Source organism: Neoarius graeffei, chromosome 6 (assembly GCF_027579695.1).
Source record: "Neoarius graeffei isolate fNeoGra1 chromosome 6, fNeoGra1.pri, whole genome shotgun sequence".
NCBI lineage: Eukaryota > Metazoa > Chordata > Actinopteri > Siluriformes > Ariidae > Neoarius > Neoarius graeffei.
This window is the reverse complement of record NC_083574.1, coordinates 70,967,064-70,987,057: the sequence shown is the minus strand read 5'-3', so window position 1 is coordinate 70,987,057 and position 19,994 is coordinate 70,967,064. Positions and strand designations below refer to the sequence as shown.

At 40.3% G+C, this 19,994-nt stretch overlaps 1 protein-coding gene across 2 annotated transcripts in view; it reads left to right on the top strand.

Annotated features, from left to right (window-relative positions):
- Positions 1-1,394: 1,394 nt before the first annotated feature.
- srpra (SRP receptor subunit alpha) overlaps positions 1,395-19,994 on the top strand; it is a 141,593-nt gene continuing 122,993 nt past the window's right edge. For both annotated transcript variants that reach the window (XM_060924039.1, XM_060924038.1), the window contains exons 1-3: positions 1,395-1,706; positions 15,487-15,570; positions 15,698-15,861. In XM_060924039.1, the coding sequence (XP_060780022.1) occupies positions 1,584-1,706; positions 15,487-15,570; positions 15,698-15,861 (371 nt within the window). In that variant the 5' untranslated portion in view covers positions 1,395-1,583. The remainder of the gene's footprint in view (positions 1,707-15,486; positions 15,571-15,697; positions 15,862-19,994) is intronic.

Here is a 19,994-nt window from a genome sequence, read left to right as displayed (position 1 = left end):
TCTCCTAGACTGAGACAACTTTGGATTGAAGGTGCCGAATTTTGTAATAAAAAGTGCGATAACAAATTTTTAAGATGTTCCTTACAAAATATTTGCTTTCCTAATTCTGTCAAAAGAGATTACATATTAAAAGATTTTGAAACAGCAGAAATTAAAAAGATTAGAACTAAATATCTCTCCTTTCTAATTCCCTTCAAAGCGAAAGAAATACAGTTCAAAATTTTGAATAGAATTTACCCAACCAAAGAATTTCTTAAGAAGAAATTTAAATTTGAAACTGGTAAATGTGTGTTTTGTGAAACAGAGGAGGAGGATTTGGAACATCTTTTCTTTCTATGTGATTTAATACAAAGATTTTGGATTGATTTTCAGGCTTGGCTACAGTCTAGGGGGATTCAGTTTGCCCCTTTATCCATTAAAGAAATTAAATTTGGAGTGTTTTTAAATAATAACAAAACTGAATATGGTATTAATAATTTACTACTTTTAGGTAAACACTTTATTCACAAATGTCGTTTTTTTTTAAAAAACTAAACCTTATGTTACACACTGGAAGAATGACCTCAAGTTTTTTGCCAAATCTTTAAAGTTAGTTGAAAATAAGGATGTTGGTTATTTTATATCCTTTTTGGATGACTTTGATTTACTCGATTAACATATGTAAAGATAGTTAAGTAGCCCCTTTTTTGTTCATACTTTTTACTTTATTGCTATGTGTGTGTTTTACTTCTTTGATGTTTTTTGGATCTGTATATATATATATATATATATATATATATCTCATCTCATCTCATCTCATCTCATTATCTCTAGCCGCTTTTATCCTTCTACAGGGTCGCAGGCAAGCTGGAGCCTATCCCAGCTGACTACGGGTGAAAGGCGGGGTACACCCTGGACAAGTCGCCAGGTCATCACAGGGCTGACACATAGACACAGACAACCATTCACACTCACATTCACACCTACGCTCAATTTAGAGTCACCAGTTAACCTAACCTGCATGTCTTTGGACTGTGGGGGAAACCGGAGCACCCGGAGGAAACCCACGCAGACACGGGGAGAACATGCAAACTCCACACAGAAAGGCCCTCGCCGGCCCCGGGGCTCGAACCCAGGACCTTCTTGCTGTGAGGCGACAGCGCTAACCACTACACCACCGTGCCGCCCATATATATATATATATATATATATATATATATATATATATGTGCTCTATTTGTTTGTATTTTGAATGTTTTTGGAAATAAAAAAAAAAACATGGGAAAAAAAAAGGTGATTAAAATTTTTTTTTCCAGGAAGTAAACGTCATTTCCTGGCTTCTGTTCTACACTCCAATCCAGTAGGTGGCGGTAATGCACCTATAAAAACCCAAAAAGAGAAGAAGAAGAAGTCATTTCCTGGTTTTGCTACTGACGTGGCTAACGAATAGCTGCGACTACCGGTCAGGAATTCAGTGGGAAAATAAACACCTCAGTTGGTTCATACGACGTTTAGTTCTCACAGATTTTAAAAAGCTTTTTGTTCCTATTTTGCTGGAGTTTGTTCTGTTTTTCATTGTGTTAATTTAAGTCTGCGTTTGGAACATGTTGGACTTCTTCGCCATCTTCAGTAAAGGAGGTTTCGTGTTGTGGTGTTTTCAGGGCGCCGGGGTAACCGAGTGCTTTACAGGCCCTGTGAACGCTCTCATCCGCTCCGTCATCCTGCAGGTGAGACTCCACACACAGCTGCCTTTGCGAGGATTTGAAAGTTGGGAGATATTTTATGGAATGCGTTGTTCCTTCGTGTTCCCTGGACTTGCTAGTGCTGAGTGAGTCTTGAAGTAAAAGTGGATAAATTAACCCAAAGTCTGTAACTGTGTAATAGGCAAGAACATGAACACGTTCATTTGTTACTATTTTAACAGATCAGTGTTCAGTTAGCACACATTTGCAATTTATGGGTCATTCCACAGCAATTCAACCGGGACCCGCGCACTTAGGTCTCAAAAAATTCTGAAAAAATCACCAGATGTACCCATGTTACCTAGGAGAACCACTGTACATTTATTTACGTTCAGACTGCACCCTGAAACGACCCATATCCGATTTGTTATTGACAATCTGAACGACACAGATCCGATATTTTCACATGCGACTGCAGTCTGACCGGACAGCTCGCATTCATGCGGCCTACACGTCATCAACAAGAGACAAACGTCACTATTCTGCGTTGGCTAATCCCGCTTCTTTGGTGGAAAACAGCAACATTTGTAGTTTTCAGAATTTAAATAGACTTTTTTATAGAATTGATCAAGCTAATGGTGGATTTGGTAGGGACCTGGATGTTGATCTGTTAGTCTGAATAAATAAAACAGTTTCTATAACTGATTTATAACTTAAACCATCCTGTATTACAAGATTGTTCTGGAAATTTCCAGTAATTTGACACCTTCGGTCTCATTAGTCTGCTGCCCACATTAATCAGATGATTGTGTGAGTTCCGCCGCCGCCGCCACAAAAACCACATCGCCAGGTCTCGCCTCATCTCCATCGCAAACTGCACTGGTGTTTCTGCACCTTGAGCCAGCGCTGAGAGAAGTTGCAGAATTCAGCTGGCTATAAACAATCTAAATAAATATTTATAAAAATGTAGAAAAAGTTTATTAATATGACGAAATAAATATGTGCAAATTATTAAGCCTGAATTAAGAGTTTGGTAATACAGCGGCCGTATCCCAAACGACTGCCTACTGAAGCTCGAGTGCACTATATAGAGTTTAAAAATCCATTACTTCCTAGTAACATGTAGTGCACTTGTATAGAAATTAGAGAGACATTTAGGAGTCAACCCTCGTTACCAGGCTACACGTTTTCATTTCAGTTCAGAAACAAAAACACACACGAGACCTCACACTTTAACACTAACCAGATAATTAAACAAACAAACAAAAATCATTAAACTTGAAGAGTGCGCTTTTTTTTTTTGTTTACGTATTACGTAGATGTGCTTATTACGTGTCAATTTGCGCATGCGGGACACTTTTGGGTCGTTTTCCGTTCATATTGGAGATCGCATACAAGTCTCATATAATTGGTAATGTGAACGGCCTAACAAAAAAAAATCGGATTTCACAACAAATCGGATATGGGTCGTTTCAGGTTGCAGTCTGAACGTAGTGTAAGATGTATACAGGGGCGCAGATAGGATTTTTGAACTGGGGGGGACTGAGCTGTCAGCAAATGATTCCATTTTGTGTAAATGCATATAGCTTCAATATACATTAGAATTGTGAGTTTTCTAACTGAATGAACATTGGTAGACAAAGGCCTACCTGGTCAACACTAGCCATACATGATCAAATTGTTATTTGTCTGGTATGTTGATCACGCTCCAAAACTTCATGTCTTCTGCATGTTTTATTTAAACATTTGCTGATCTAAGCAGGATGAAGAATCTCATCACAGAAACTTTAACTGTAACTTCTAACAAAAAGGGGAATGTCCAAAAATTAATTAAAAAAAATGGAAATGATTCACACTCGTGCCTTCATGTAAATGATTAGAAACATAAAATGTGTATGAAAACAGAAGTATAAACACTTGAACAACAGATTCACACAAATAAAAATAAAAAGTATTTTTTTCCAATAAACAAAATTGATAGAGAAAAAAATTCCCCCTGCAGCCAAACAAATTTACCGTCTCGAAGCAGACTCAGTAGGTCCCAAAAACATCTCTCCGCCGCTTCCCAGTTTAAAATCTGGGACATCATGGAACATGGAATTCGAAAAAAAATGGACAGTTAATGAAATGAAACGAAAACCCCAGCGTTTATGCTGGGAGATGCTGGATTTCAATGCTTTTCCGACTTCAAACTTCCAACTTACGAGTACAACTGAACGCACCATTAGTCGTAGCAGAAACACCAAATGGATGAGCTGTGCAGTGTTATTAACCGAGAATTACGTGAAAAATTGAACACCATGCTTTCCCAACTCTGCAAGGATCTGCTCCAGCCTTTCCCCTTTTTGAATCGGTGTAATGTGGATTGATCACAGACAAGGCTACTGCTGCTGCCATTTCAACTTTGTGCTGCAATGTAATGGCCCTTTTCCACTACCCTTTTTCAGCTCACTTCAGCCCGACACGGCTCGCGTTTCAACTGCCTCAGAGCAGCACGACTCAGCTTGCTTCAGCCTTACTCAGCACCCAAAACTCGCACGGTTTTGGAGTGGGGCTGAAGCGAGCCAAACCGTGCCGAGTGAGGCTGGGGGCGTGAGCAGACACTCCCCTGTGCACTGATTGGTGAGGAGGAGTGTCCTCACATGCCCACACACGCCCCGCGAGCACGCTGGGATCTGTAAACACCGCAAACCCGGAAGAAGAAGAATTACGAGAATTATGAAGCCTTATGCGCCTCGCCTCATCTATACGCTCTTGCCAGTATCTGTTGGCGTTGTCGGTGACAACAAGCCACAGCACCAAGACCAGCAACACTAACGACTCCATGTCCTCCATGTTTATTGTTTACTATCCGGGTCGTGAGACTACCGCTTAAAAGATCACTGATGTCACTGTTTGCGCCACCTAACAACATCACGTGACGTCCACCCACTTTCGCTAACTCCACCCAATGTGTCCACCCACTTCCAGCCAGCACGGTTGTAGTTGAAATGCAACTCCAACAGCCCCGCTCAGCTCGACTCAGCCCAACTCAGCACGGCTCGGCTCAGCCCAACTCAGCCGCGTTGGTAGTGGAAAAGCGGCATAAGTTAGTCTAACTAACGGAACATTAATCGTCACTTTTTCTACCTATGTTTGGCGCCTTACGTAGGGACGGTGGGGGGGGGACAGATAGGGGTCACTATAAATCTGGTCCCCAGTGCCATCTGCGCCCTTGGATGTATACTTTCCATGTTACAGCCAGTTTTACTGGGGGAGGGGGGTGTCAATTTTGTTCAGACTCCTTTTTTATTTTTTGTCAAAGTTCACAAGCCCACAGCTCAAGAACTAAACCATGCAGGAGGCTCAAATTTTGCATGCTGGTCCATAAATAGGAATAGTATGTAGCAAAACTGTCATTCTGGGTCTGGATGATCCTGCATGGTCATAGCACTCCCTCAAAGATGATCAAAATTTTAGTGGAGTTTTTGGCTGCGCTCTGTTTAGGCCTTCAGAAGACATATTTTTACCCAACATAGGCTCTTGATTTTTTTTTTTCCCTTATTGAGAAGTAGAAACACGCTCTCAAAAAAAAAAAGCAATAAACAGAAAGGAAACTCTATCAGTGTTTGAACAGAAGACCTCACAAGTCTGACAAATCATTTTGGATGTCATTTTCAGAGCACCGTAACACCTTGTGGGAATGTGCACAGATTTTTAAAATATTTTTTTCTTTATTCTCCATGATCCCTTCTTTTTAAAAACACCAATTTGGCTTGTCTTACTCGAATCTTTCTTTTTTATTTTCCACCCTGAACATGGGCAAAATGCACCATTGAGAGCAGTATGTTTTCTATAACATTAATGTAAAGAGTAAATAACCAAAGGCCAATTTTGCCCTGACATGATCACCTGAGAGCGCCTGTGCAGGGGTGGAGGGATCCTTTTCAATTTCAATGATTCCGTGATTTTAGGGGTACCTGTGGTTACTCTCAATATTGAGAGGATACCTGCACCCAGTAAAACTGCACCCAAATTGCCCCCCCCAAAGTAAAACTGGCTGTAACATGGAAAGTATACATCTTAGATTCAAATAAATTTACAGTGGTTCTCCTAGGTAACATGGGTACATCTGGTGTTTTTTTTTTTTTTTTTTCCGAATTTGAGACCTAAGTGCGTGGGCCCCGGTTGAATTGACGTGGAATGACCCTTATTTATTTTAAAATGTTTTTAATTTGTATTTGCCAAGCCAAGAGACCTTTATTGCGTTCTCTCTATTCTAAAAGTGTATATATAAAGAGAATCCAGTTAAACAAATAAGAGAAAAATATTATACTTGGTCATTTATTTATTGAGGAAAATAATCCAATATTACATACCTGTGAGTGGCAAAAGTATGTGAACCTTTGCTTTCAGTATCTGGTGTGACCCCCTTGTGCAGCAATAACTGCAACTAGACGTTTCCGGTAACTGTTGATCAGTCCTGCACACCGGCTTGGAGGAATTTTAGCCCGTTCCTCCATCCAGAACAGCTTCAACTCTGGGATGTTGGTGGGTTTCCTCACATGAACTGCTCACTTCAGGTCCTTCCACAACATTTCAATTGGATTAAGGTCAGGACTTTGACTTGGCCATTCCAAAACATTAACTTATTCTTCTTTAACCATTCTTTAGTAGAACAACTTGTGTGCTTAGGGCCGTTGTCTTGCTGCATGACCCACCTTCTCTTGAGATTCAGTTCATGGACAGACGTCCTTACGTGTTCCTTTAGAATTCGCTGGTATAATTCAGAATTCATTGTTCCATCAATGATGGCAAGCCGTCCTGGCCCAGATGCAGCAAAACAGGCCCAAACCATGATACTACCACCACCATGTTTCACAGATGGGATAAGGTTGTTGGAATGCAGTGTCTTCCTTTCTCCAAACATAACGCTTCTCATTTAAACCAAAAAGTTCTATTTTGGTCTCATCCATCCACAAAACATTTTTCCAATAGCCTTCTGGCTTGTCCAGGTGATCTTTAGCAAACTGCAGACGAGCAGCAATGTTCTTTTTGGAGAGCAGTGGCTTTCTCCTTGCAACCCTGCCATGCACACCACTGTTGTTCAGTGTTCTCCTGATGGTGGACTCATGAACATTAACATTAGCCAATGTGAGAGAGGCCTTCAGTTGCTTAGAAGTTACCCTGGGCTCCTTTGTGATCTCGCCAACTATTACACGCCTTACTCTTGGAGTGATCTTTGTTGGTCGACCACTCCTGGGGAGGGTAACAATGGTCTTAAATTTCCTCCATTTGTACACAATCTGTCTGACTGTGGATTGGTGGAGTCCAAACTCTTTAGAGATGGTTTTATAACCTTTTCCAGCCTGATGAGCATCAACAACGCTTTTTCTGAGGTCCTCAGAAATCTCCTTTGTTCATGCCATGATACACTTCCACAAACATGTGTTGTGAAGATTTTGATAGATCCCCGTTCTTTAAATAAAACAGGGTGCCCACTCACACCTGATTGTCATCCCATTGATTGAAAACACCTGACTCTAATTTCACCTTCAAATTAACTGCTAATCCTAGAGGTTCACATACTTTTGCCACTCACAGATATGTAATATTGGATCATTTTCCTCAATAAATAAACGACCAAGTATAATATTTTTGTCTCATTTGTTTAACCGGGTTCTCTTTATCTACTTTTAGGACTTGTGTGTAAATCTGTTGTTTTAGGTCATATTTATGCAGAAATATAGACAATTCTAAAGAGTTCACAAACTTTCAAGCACCACTGTACCTCTGCATTTAACCCATCTGAAGCAGTGAATGTACACAAGTGAACAATGAGCACACGCACATACGCAGAGCAGTGGGCAGCTATGCTATGCTATGCTACAACGCTCGGGGAGCAGTTGGGGTTTAGGTGCCTTGCTCAAGGGCACTTCAGCCCAATCTCAGGCCGAGGCTGCCCCATGTTAACCTAACTGTATGTCTTTTGACTGTGGGGGGGGAAACCAGAGCACCCGGAGGAAACCCACGGGGAGAACATGCAAACTCCACACAGAAAGGCCCCTATTGGTCACTGGGCTCGAGCCAAGAACCTATACACCCCTAAACAAACTTGTATATAACGTGTTTGAGTTGCTTGTTAAGTTTAGAAACGGCTTTAAAATGTTTTTAAAACATGGGGCCTTGTTAATCAATCTTAACTTTCGGAAACACTGATTTTCATCATACTCGCGCATGTTGTTGATCGACTAAAATCACCTGTAATCGACCAGGCGCATGCAGCTGACTTGCATTTGATGACCCGTCCAAAATTCCAGAAAAGCAAAGCTCATAGAGCTGATCTGATGAGTAAACAGCAACCAACAAAAATCTTCTCGGAGGTAGATGTTATTTCGACGAGTTCGTGTCTGTGCCAATAAATATATACTTTAGTCCATAGTATTTAGACAGTGCCATAACTTTTGTAATTTTGCCTCTTTATACCACAACAGTGGATTTGAAATAAAGCAAGTGTAGACATTCAGCTTTAATTCAGTGGGATTAACAAAAATATTGCATTAAATATTTAGGAATTGCAGCCATTTTTATTTACATCTTCCCTCCATTTTCACAGGCTCAAAAGTAGTTGGACAAACAAGCAATTTATATAAATATAACGATTATTTTTTAAGTATTTGAATGCAAATCCTTTGCAGTTAATGACTACCTGAAGTGTGGACTCAAGATCACAGAATCAAGTTTATTGCCAAGTGCATTCTCACACAAGAACGTCCTTGGCAATAAACTGGATTCTGATTCTTCTTATTTTTAATTGTATTTATGTAACGACTTTTTTAAATTCTTCTATCTTAACTGTTCAAGCACCAATCAAAGCAAATTCCTTGTACATGAGCCACATACTGTACAAGGAATTTGCTTTGATTGATGCTTGAACAGTTAGTGTACCAGTACTGCTCATGCTTAGAACATTTAATCATGCTTTATGCATTACTTATAGACAAAAGACGCGCACATTCGGTCAAAAAAGCAACGTAAAAGCACTTCTGTGGACGGTTTTATTCCCGCGGAGGCAGAACCACGGGGAGCAGCCATTGCTGGCTGGACGTACAGTAGCGTGCAGTCGTTGTTTCCGGGTTATCAGGTGCGAGTAACCAAGCAGTGTTCTGTGGGTCCCAGTTCCCAGTCAAGTAACTTCAGAACACGTTGAATAAATATAGATCTAAAGGTCAATTTATGCTGACAACCCAGTCCTTGCAGATAGCGTCGCAGACAGTGTCTGCGTAGCCCCCCCACCTTCGCAGACGCTCTGCGCGCACCTCCCAAAAATTGTGACCACCGCAGAAGCCTCGCAGACAAGAGGGCTCTGATTGGTCCACTCTACATCCGCTGTACACGCACTTCCGCTTCCCTACTTTCCCGGTTTGGTTTGTTTTCACGACCGGCATTTTTAAAAACACGAGCGAAGATGGAGCAGCACGAAGAGCGGTTGATTGAGGAAGTGAGGAAGTACGTACATCTATACGACTCCAGTTCTAGTCATTATAAAAAAAAAAAAGTTCTAGTCATTATAAGTAACCGGAGGATAAACACTCCACTAACCACACCCACCAACTACTCCTAGCGACTTCGCGCCCCCTTGCGTTGTGGCGGTGAATAACATCGCGCACGCCTATTACTCCCCGCTCAACGATAAATTACAACGGTCTGCGAAAAGCTATCTGCGAAAGCCTTGTCGCAAGAGCATGCAGAGGCCCTTAATACTTGTAATCGATCTTTATGGCACACATCCATTATTTCATGGCATTATGTGCAAGTAGATTTGGTTGTACTTTGCAGGTTTAGAATGAGTAGGTGATGTATTGAGAGAAACTCGAAGATATTTATCATATAAGTCTGGTAAACATATTGACAAATTTTACACTTTCCTATGTGCCCACTGCCAAATCATTATGGTTTTTAAATTACCTAAATTAGATGAAACACAAAGCTTGTCACCTTCCTCAGTCACACCTGAGCGTGCACTTCCGCATTCATGAGACTATTCACATGCCCTGTGTCCGAAATCGCTCCCTACTCACTATATAGTGAGGTCACCGTTTTGTAGTGCTGTCAAACAATAGTGAGGATTATTTACATCCTATATAGTGCCCTCTTGCCCCTTTTCCACCAAAGCAGTTCCAGGGCTGGTTCAGGGCCAGTGCTTAGTTTGGAACCGGGTTTTCTGTTTCCACTGACAAAGAACTGGCTCTGGGGCCAGAAAAACCGGTTCCAGGCTAGCACCAACTCTCTGCTGGGCCAGAGGAAAGAACCGCTTACGTCAGCGGGGGGGCGGAGTTGTTAAGACCAATAACAAGACCGCAAAAGATCGCCATTTTTAAGCGACGAGAAGCAGCAGCTGTACAAATGCGAAGTCATTTATTATTATTGTTGTTGCTGCTGCTGCTTCCGTGTTTTTGCTTCGATATTCGCGCCAAAGTTTATACAAACATAACGACGTAACTGACGTATACAACGACGTAATGATGTGGCTTCCCTTAGCACCGCGAGCGATGGAAAAGCAAACTGGTTCTCAGCTGGCTCGCAAGTTGAACGAGTTGTGAACCAGCACCAGCACTGAACCAGCCCTGGAACTGATTTGGTGGAAAAGGGGTATCAGTGTCCAACACTGCATCACGAAAAGTAGTGTACAACCGATGGTCACTAACCAAAGCAATATATCCCATCGTACGTTGCAGTCGCGCTGAAAGAAATCAAATTAAAAGTCTCAAATTTGATTTAATAAAAGGAAGTATTCAGCCTTGATTTAAAAAACAAACAAACAAAAACCCCCCAAAGATGGAGGTACTTTGTATTGATTAATGTGGGAAATGCGCTCGGTATAATATGGATTTATCACAAAAATACATGCATGCATTTTATTTTGAAAACCCACCAGCCGACTGATCTGGCACGTTTTAATTGTGCAACAGTAATGATGTAAATACCAGCGCGACTGACTAGTGTCTGGAAGCGTTTTTTCATTTTACCAATGAGCTCACTATATAGTCCTCTATATATAGAGAATTACTATAGAGGAGTGAACGATTTCGGACACAGGGATGGTAACGGCATGATAATCACTTTCACGCTTTCAGTTTCGATTGGCTTCTCTTTTGCGGTGGGAACGCCTATTGTAAACAGGATAAAATCTGTCTGGCAACCCTTTAGGGGTTTAGGGATATATTTGGGCTATTTGGAGGCAGGTGGATTTTCTGCGCTTCGGATGATTCGTTTTATGATTCAGGACAGCAATTCGGTTCAATCTTGAGAACTGCGACACTGATGATTAAGTGTGCCTTTTTTTTTTTTATTACAACTTTGACTCGATCCAGCCAAAGATCAGCTTGAGTAAGTGTAATTTTTTTTCGTGGTCCAAATCCTGTGCTGTGATTGGCTGGCGAGCGGGTCCGTATCCTACGATACGGACCCCGGTTACGGACCTCTGGCGACTCACTCGTTCATAACAATAACAACAAACATAGTAGCATTTTTTTGTCATTTTTAAAAAAATAAGATTTATAAGATTATCAAAAATCTTAAATTTTTGCCAGCATTTCTCAGAATAGCATTAATTTTACAGCATGGATAGCGATAACGACAGTGTTCACAGCTAGAGCGAGTTTTACTACCCTGAGGAAGAAGAAATAAAATAAAACATTTCAGGAGAAAGCGAAAAACCTGTCACTTGCGAACACCGAGCAAAAACATGGCTGAAACCTGAATGACTCCTATTTGTATAAATAGGGGACTACATAGGTGGCAAAGTGTAGTTTTTTTTTTTTTTCCTGCCATGGAAGTGCACTTGTATACCGAGGAGGAAGCCATTTGCATTACAGCCGTGAATGAGGATTCAAAATGGCGGCTCGGCTCGGTTTTCCCTTTCGGGCGCTCTCGTTTCCCATTTTCTGTCATTTTCTCCGCCAATTTTCTGTTTTTACTTTTTCTATGCTGAAGTATTTATATATTGGGACATTAAGATAACAATGTCAGACTCTCTTTGGCATGAAATAAGATTTAAAATTTTTTTTTTTTTAATTTTATTAGAATCCGTTAACAGGTAGAACATTTTGCCAGGCAATATAATATAATACTTTTGAGGAGTTACATTCAATACCAATGATTGGTAGTCAACCTTAATGTCTGCAAACAGGGAACACTATTGTATTTATAAAAATGTGATATATTGTATGCTCTAGAAATTTGTTGAGTGGAAATTCAATTGAGATGGCTGCTTGTGTTTTGTTTATTCAATTCACACCAAACAGTCCTTTTTAATAATTTAAATGTTAAACATTGGTATATACACCTCTTTATAATGGAAATGCGCATAAATTAATGTTGCTGAAAGTCATTCCAAAATACTGAAAAATGTTTTCAAGAATACTGAAATTCAAAATTTGGGGTAGGCATCTCTGAAGCTATGAAAACTCACTTCAAAGTTTCCCATGAATCATAACATCAAAACTAGCTGATGGAAAATTTTGCTGAATACTTCATCAGAAACAGCGAGGGAACATCCCTATAAAACAGAGCCTAATCTAGGGCGCGTAATGCGCGATAATACGCGTTTTTTATCTGTCTGTCGCACATCCACTTTTTGGGCGCGAGAGTGATATCGCGTATCTATTCATTTTGTCGCGCATTTATAAGTAGAGAGCGTGTAGTCGCGTTTTACTGAATCTTGTGCGTATCAATTTGTCAGCACCCGCTAGCAAGCACTGCGGTAAATACAGCGTTGTTTACACACCTATCGGAAAGGACCGAAGTATTCCGAATAGTTTATTTAGCGGGTAAAACAGTTTTGTGAACTATTATATCATTGGTCACTGAACTGGAAGACAGTGTATCTCAACCAATCGTGTGAAGTGTTTTAAAAATTTCTGTCTCATCCAAACATAACATTCAGAGCCTCCAGGATTTCGCGATTTGCAACTTCAACGCAAATTCAACCAATCCCCATGAATTCAGGGCGGTGTTGCAATTATATCCAATCACCGCAACTTTCCTGCAAATTTGGCCAATCGTTGGCGTCGTCTTGCGGTGATGTCGACAAACTACCTTCCGCCTTACTTCCGTGTATACGTTCAAGAGAAGCAGCATGTACGCAGTGTTGCCAGATTGGGTGGTTTTAAGTGCATTTTGGTGGGTTTTGAACATATTTAGGCTGGAAAACGTCAGCAGTATCTGGCAACATTGCATGGATAGGCTTAAATTCTGTTACTGAAAGTGTTATGTTTACAGTGAAGCACTGTGTGCACTTATTTTTTTTTTTTACTTAAAAATTAATGGATGCCAACATTTTTGCCAAAATGGTATTTTATTTTCCATTGTTTAGGCAGCTTCAGCATCATACTGTGAGATTCTGTTCAAATTTTTTTCTTTTTCTTCTATGAAGCCTGAGCCATTTATTTTTAGTTTATAATTATTGTTTAATTTAGTCTTCAGGAGAGACTTCCTGCACACAGTACTAGTATTAATAGGTTTTTTTTTTCTTACATGAAAGCTGAGGCATTTATATTATATTTTAAGGTAACTTCATGTTGTGCTGTGAGGTTCTCTGCACTTTAACTTTTGAACCAACAGGTGCATTTGGATAAGTAAAGCCTATTTTTCTGCATTTTTGTAGTCCTGGTAATCTTACACATTCTACATGATTGCTAGTTTTTTGTTTTTTTTTAGTAATTTGTTTCATTTTTCTTGTTAAGAGCAATTCCAGCGTTATGGACGTGACACTTGAACTCAAAATGGCAACAAATGACCCAGTGCATGTTTTATTGTCTCCCAGTATTTAAACAGGTGTTGCATATTTTAAGGCTGTGCCATACTGGAGAAGTGATAGAACAAGAACAATTCCCATAGTACATCTAGGGCATGCCAGAAAATGCCAATAAAAGATGCGTTATGGATGTGACAGAAAAAGTATCACTTTTCTTGGGTGACTGTACATTTTTATCAAACTCTGTGAAATTGTAAACCTAATGTCGAAATGGAGATATCCATTTGATAGAGGGGTCCAAGGTGAATATTAAAAAATCTTTGTTTAAAATATTTTGTATTTCATGCAGAGTTTCGGAAGGAAAAGTCAGCGTTATGGATGTGACGAAATTCCGTTATGGATGTGACGCGTCTGAAATAGACATGGCATATGTTTAGAAAATCAGCAATTTAACCACCATAACCCTTTGAAAAACTCTCTAAATATCAGCTAAAACTATCAAAGTTCTTAAATAATATTTAGGATGGCTATTGTTTTGCTGTTTTGTGGATTTTAGCATACATTTCTGTGGCTTGTGGCAATAATATAGAATTGTACATGATCAAAGTTGATTTTAGCTTGGGGTTTACATTATAAGAAAGAGAGACTGACAGTGACATATTAGGTTGGTTACAAATTGGTTCAACTTATTCACATCTGTAAAATACAGGCCTAGGTGAGATCTCTGGGAGTGGTTTTGATGTATTACATGCTGCTTTATTTTTGCATGGTGAGGTTGACATTTACATGGAATTGCCCTTAAGTTCAATTTAGTATTATGTTAATGATGTTCTAAAAGTAAAGATTAATAAAACTGTTCTGTTTATAGATATACTCTTGAAAATATCTACCAATGTATTACTTATTTTTCTGTCCCCACTAACTGGAACAAATGGGGGATATTTTTATCAATGTTAATATTTTCTGTCCCCTATTTTCAAATTCCTAGATTAGGCTCTGTAAAAGTTATCGGGTTGATATTCACGAGTAATCCAGTTGGAAACCGATCAGAAAAGAGAGAGCCTGATCACTTTCCCGTGACTCAAAAAGGAAAGAACCTGCTGTTCCTCCCAAAGTACTGAGCAGATCATAAGGGGTGTTCACACGGCACATATTTGCATCGATGCTGCACCGATGTATTTTGTTGCGATATATCTTACACCGGTGTAAATTTTGTGGAGCGTTCACACGTCACAAACCTGCTTACTAGAGAGAAGCGTGTTAGCACCGGTGCAGCCCCACTTGCGTTCACACGGCAGTTTTTGTGACCGTGCTATACGATAGTAATAATGCGGAAATGAAATATGCGCATGCGTGAAGATGTACTTCCTTTTCCCGGTTGTCATGGCATCCCCAAGCGCCGGGAAAACAACGTGGATGAAGACACCAGTGTTGCCAGATACTGCTCACGTTTTCCAGCCGGAAATATGTTCAAATCCGCCAAAATGCACTTAAAACCGCCCAATCTGGCAATACTGGAAGACACGCAGTTCTGTTGTTGTTGATATTCGCCATTTTGGAAGCGCAGAATACCAGGATGCAAATTATGCAATGCCTGTATGTAATCAACTCTCCTCACGCGTAGCGAGTCTACCTCTGTAGCGTTCAGACGTCCCATTTTATATCGGTGCTGCCCTGCAAACTAGCATTTACTCTGGAGTAAATTTCTTAAACCACCTCCCGAGCAGGGTTAGATTTGCACCGGTTTAAGCAGCTTTCAGGGGCTACACCGCTATAACTTTGTACCGTGTGAACGCTCTACCGGGGCAGCCGCGGTGCTACACCGGAGTAAAAGTTGCCGTGTGAACACCCCTATAATGAGAGAAATCTCTTTGGAAAGCAGAAAAGAGAACATTTTTAATGATGGTATTCATGATAGAAAATATTCAAGCGTTAAGCAGTGACAGGTATGGAACCTTGGATGAGCTTCTGCATGCAGAGTTTTCACAGCACGTCCAGCGAGCATCTGATATATGCCTGATTTTTTTTTTTTTTTTAATACTTAAACATCTGGTGGTTTTCTAAAGCAAAGTGCTTTCATGTTTTCAGGAACGTGCTGGGAATAGTCCCTTCTTCCACAATGCCTTGAATCTTAAATACAAACTGGACAATGAATTTGAGCTTGTGTTTGTGGTAAGTGACTTATTACTTCAAAATACGTTTTTAGAGCACAGTTATTTTAAGGCTGTGCTAAGTTTGTCTACAACTTTATCTCCTCCCTTATGCTTTTCATCATGTCTTGTTATTCCTTCTGATTTAGGTGGGTTTTCAAAAAATCCTGACGCTTACGTATGTGGACAAATTAATAGATGATGTCCAACTTCACTTCAGAGATCGTTATAAAAATGAGCTGGAGCAGCGGGATGCCCTGAAGTTCTTGATCGGTTGTTTTCAGTTTGATGACGACTTTCATAGGCTTCTGCGGTGAGTTCTTATCATTTGGTGGTTCGAAAGTGCACAGAAGTTTTTTTTTTTTTCCCCCTTTGTTCATAAATTATCTTCTGGTTATATTTTGGTATATGGGTTATTATGAGATATAATTATGTATGTAAAAAAAAAAGGATATTTTTCCAAAATACAATAAAAATCTGTGATTTTTGTTAATTCACGTGAACCGTTGTTTAACTGACAAGCAGTGTTGGGCACGTTACTTTCAAAAAGTAATTAGTTATAGTTACTAGTTACTTTTCCCAAAAAGTAACTGAGTTAGTAACGGAGTTACTTTGTCATTAAAGTAACTAATTACCAGGGAAAGTAATTATTCCGTTACATTTTGTTCCCCCACCCCCCCAAAAAAAACAAAATTAAATTCAATTAGTGTAATCATAATAAAAGTGAATGTTAAATGTGTTTAATGACTGAAATGGACACTTAACAGAACCCATCAGTAACATTGTCTACACTATATTAATATTTTTGTGGGACAATGTGAGAAGACATCTATCAAATTTAATATATTTTCGTAGTTATTAAAATGGTTACTAATTACTGGCCACTGACGAGGACAAACGCTTTGTTCCTCGACATAATGTGCATCGAACGTCGACATTTTTGCCTTTTATTTCAAGTAATGAAAAGCAATGGCTGTATTTCCAATGTGAAAGCGCAGTGCTGGGCTGACCGCTCGCCATCGCGGTGTCTTCTGATTGAAAGAGCGCGCAGTAGTGCAGTAGGCGTGGCCTACCTACGTATGTTGTCCAAATCTACTCTGATTGGCTTACTGTGCCGTTGTCTCGCGTCTCCCCGCCCCACACTAAAGCAGAGTAAAGAAAGGCTGAACGAGCAGCGTGCCAGATGAAAACAGCTTTAATAAAGTAACGCATAGTATTTTATTGTAAGTAATAGGGCTGTAACAATATGCGTATCGAAATCGCGATACGCAGAGCCACGATCCGTATCGCGATACAAGAAGGCAGAATCGCGGTACACCCTTTCAAACTTCTCCTCAGCCCAAAAACAGAGGTGCTTCCAAACTTCAATTTATGAATACTTTACTTTTTATTTAAATTACATTTTAAACTTACTTAAATTACTTTTATTTTTTATATCTATTAGTAAGTCGTTTTTTCGCCGACCTGCGACAATCTTCTGCGAGTCACGCAACGTCCACACTCGCCACTGGCAGAGCATTCATTTCTTTTAAGCGGTCGCCATTTATGCACCCTTTATTCATTTATTTATATATATATATATATATATATATATATATATATATATATATATATATATAAAATTTTTTTTTTTGGTGGGTATTTTATTCCCCCACTGCATTTAAAAGACAAAACAGTGTTAACTTTTATAATTTTGAGCATTTAGCACAATTTGGTGTGTGTGTGGGGGGGGCGGGCAGTATAGTATTTTCTTCTAGTTCTGTACATTTACTTCCAGCCTCAAACTACTGGGGCTTTTCCACTACCAACGCGGCTGAGTTGGGCTGAGCCGTGCGCGGCTGAGTGGGGCTGTTGGAGTTGCATTTCGACTAGGGCTGTGCGATATGGGGAAAAAGTGAATATCCCAATACATTTTCTCCATTTCAGGATATACGATATATATCTCGATATATTTAAATCTCCTCTAAAGGACCCCATGAAATCTAACTTTTACTCTTTACTGTTTTCACTACAATCCCTGCAGATTAAATAACATTCTTGGTTAACTTTACAGGTGGTTTTCAACAACACATTTTAAATTTTCATGTTAGTGATTAATCACAATTGAGTTGAAATAAGACTATTTTTATTCAACAAAGATGTGGCACAAACTGCAAAAACAATCTTGAAAATTGCAACAAAGGGGCCACACAATACAGAGCTGCTCAGAGCTCAAACCAATAAAGTGCAAGCTCAACACTGAGAGAGACATTTAGCCTAAATTAGAAAAGTGCTCTTTCATAAAATTATTTTTAAAAATAGATCTCCAAGCTATTAACCTGACTCCTGAGAACCACTGGAACATTCACAATAGAGAGAGAGATTGAGGGAGAGAAGAGAGAGATCTGCAAAACATCATTTTTCTCTTTGCACATTTTTGAACTGAATGTTTTCTGGCTCTGCCTCTCAGATGTGTAGAATTCCGGTATTGCCTTCTCTGTAAAATGTCTGCGACCAGGCAACTCATGTTTGGGATCGAGTGTGTTTAGTAATTTTTGGAAGCCGGTTTTTCCACTATACTAACTGGGATCATGTCTTTGGCAATGAAGTTAGTGATTGCATCCGTTATAGCTCTCCATCTCTGACTCGGTTTCTCATATGGGAGGGCTTTGGAGAACGAGGCCGCTATGGTCGTTTGTTTAGCTTGTGGGGGGTTTTAGCTCATGAGCAAGTAGTTTGGAGTTTAAGAGACTCTTCATACTGTACCGGGTGAGTTTTCAGGTGATGGAACATATTTGTAGTGCTGCTGCCTTTCGTGATGACAGGCTTTTTTGCACACTTTACAAACTGGCATTTGCTGTTCCACGTCCTCTTCGCGATATCCAAAAAATGCCAGTTGACTGACCCCTTACTAGTTCTTTTAGGAAGTAATTTGTCGCTGAAATGGCCAGAGCTTACACGGTAGCCTATGCAACACCAGCGATTGCACGAACTGAGTCAGCGCTGTAAACCGGAACCAGGAAATCTTCCCGCCGGCAGTGTTGCCAGATACTGCTAACGTTTTCCAGCTCAAAATATGTTCAAAACCTGCCAAAATGCACTTAAAACCGCCCAATCTGGCAACACAACCGAAACTAGAAAATCTTCCCGGAAGTTCCTTTCAGCACCGAGATGTCGCCCGGGATTGGTTGGCGAGTGCGTGACGTTATTGTTTTCTTTACCCTTAGGCAGCCTCTCACGTTACTGCCTGAGGGACAGGGAGAAAACCACCGGGAAAGGTTTTAAACAAACACAAGTCGGAAGATGACCATAAAATACTCAATAGTTACGATATAATAATTTTATGTATCGCACAGAGTTTTTGCGATATATCGAGTATATTCGATATATCGCACAGCCCTAATTTCGACTACAACTGTGCTGAACCGTGTTGGCTGGAAGTGGGTGAACACATTGGGTGGAGTTAGCGAAAGTGGGTGGACGTCACGTGATGTCGTTAGGCGGCGCAAACAGTGACATCAGCGAGATTTTTCTGAATGTGCTCCTCAGCCACAACACAGAGAAACGTCTGTGTCTCCACGATGGACCACTGGCTGGCCTTTCCTTGCTTGGGTTGGTCTTCCATCTTCTAGTTTTCTGATCATCATCTTTGTTGTAATTCTTCTTCTTCCGGGTTTACGGTGTTTACAGATCCCAGCGTGCTCGCGGGGCGTGTGTGGGCATGTGAGGACACTCCTTCTCACCAATCAGTGCACAGGGGAGTGTCTCCTCACGCCCCTAGCCCCACTCGGCTCGGTTGGGCTCACTTCAGCCCCACTCCAAAACCGTGCGAGTTTTGGGTGCCGAGTAGGGCTGAAGCGAGCTCAGTCGTGCTGCTCTGAGGTAGTCGAAACGCGAGCCGTGTCGGGCTGAAGTGAGCTGAAAAAGGATAGTGGAAAAGGCCCATATGTAATAAACTTTTATATATTGAAAAAAAAGTGACTCTGGGCAACAGTAGTGGCTATCTTTTTAAATAAATAATAATAAAAAACCCCAAATAAATGCATTTGTTGAACCACACAGCTCATAAAGATGTTTTCCAGTACAATCCAATAACTTGCTGGTGAATGTGCAGTACATTTCATGAGCAAAAACTGCATTTATAAACGCTTTTACACAACTCAAGTTTTTCAGAATAAAAGAAACTCAGTCCAGTGTGCAGCCTGCATGCTTAGACACACACAGACAGGACCTTAATGCGTCTTTCTTTCCTTTTTAAAAAAAAATGTTTTAAGTAAACCGTCAGAATGCAACAATATGAATTGATTTCTGTACGCAAGTGCACTTTGTCATGACTTATGCCGCCCAGCTACTCACTACGTTGCTCGCTCATGCCATGTCATGTCCTCATTTTCCAAACTGTGGGGGAGGGGCACAAAACGTGCATGTGTTAATCGCACGTCAAAAAAATTGGTGGCATTAAATGGA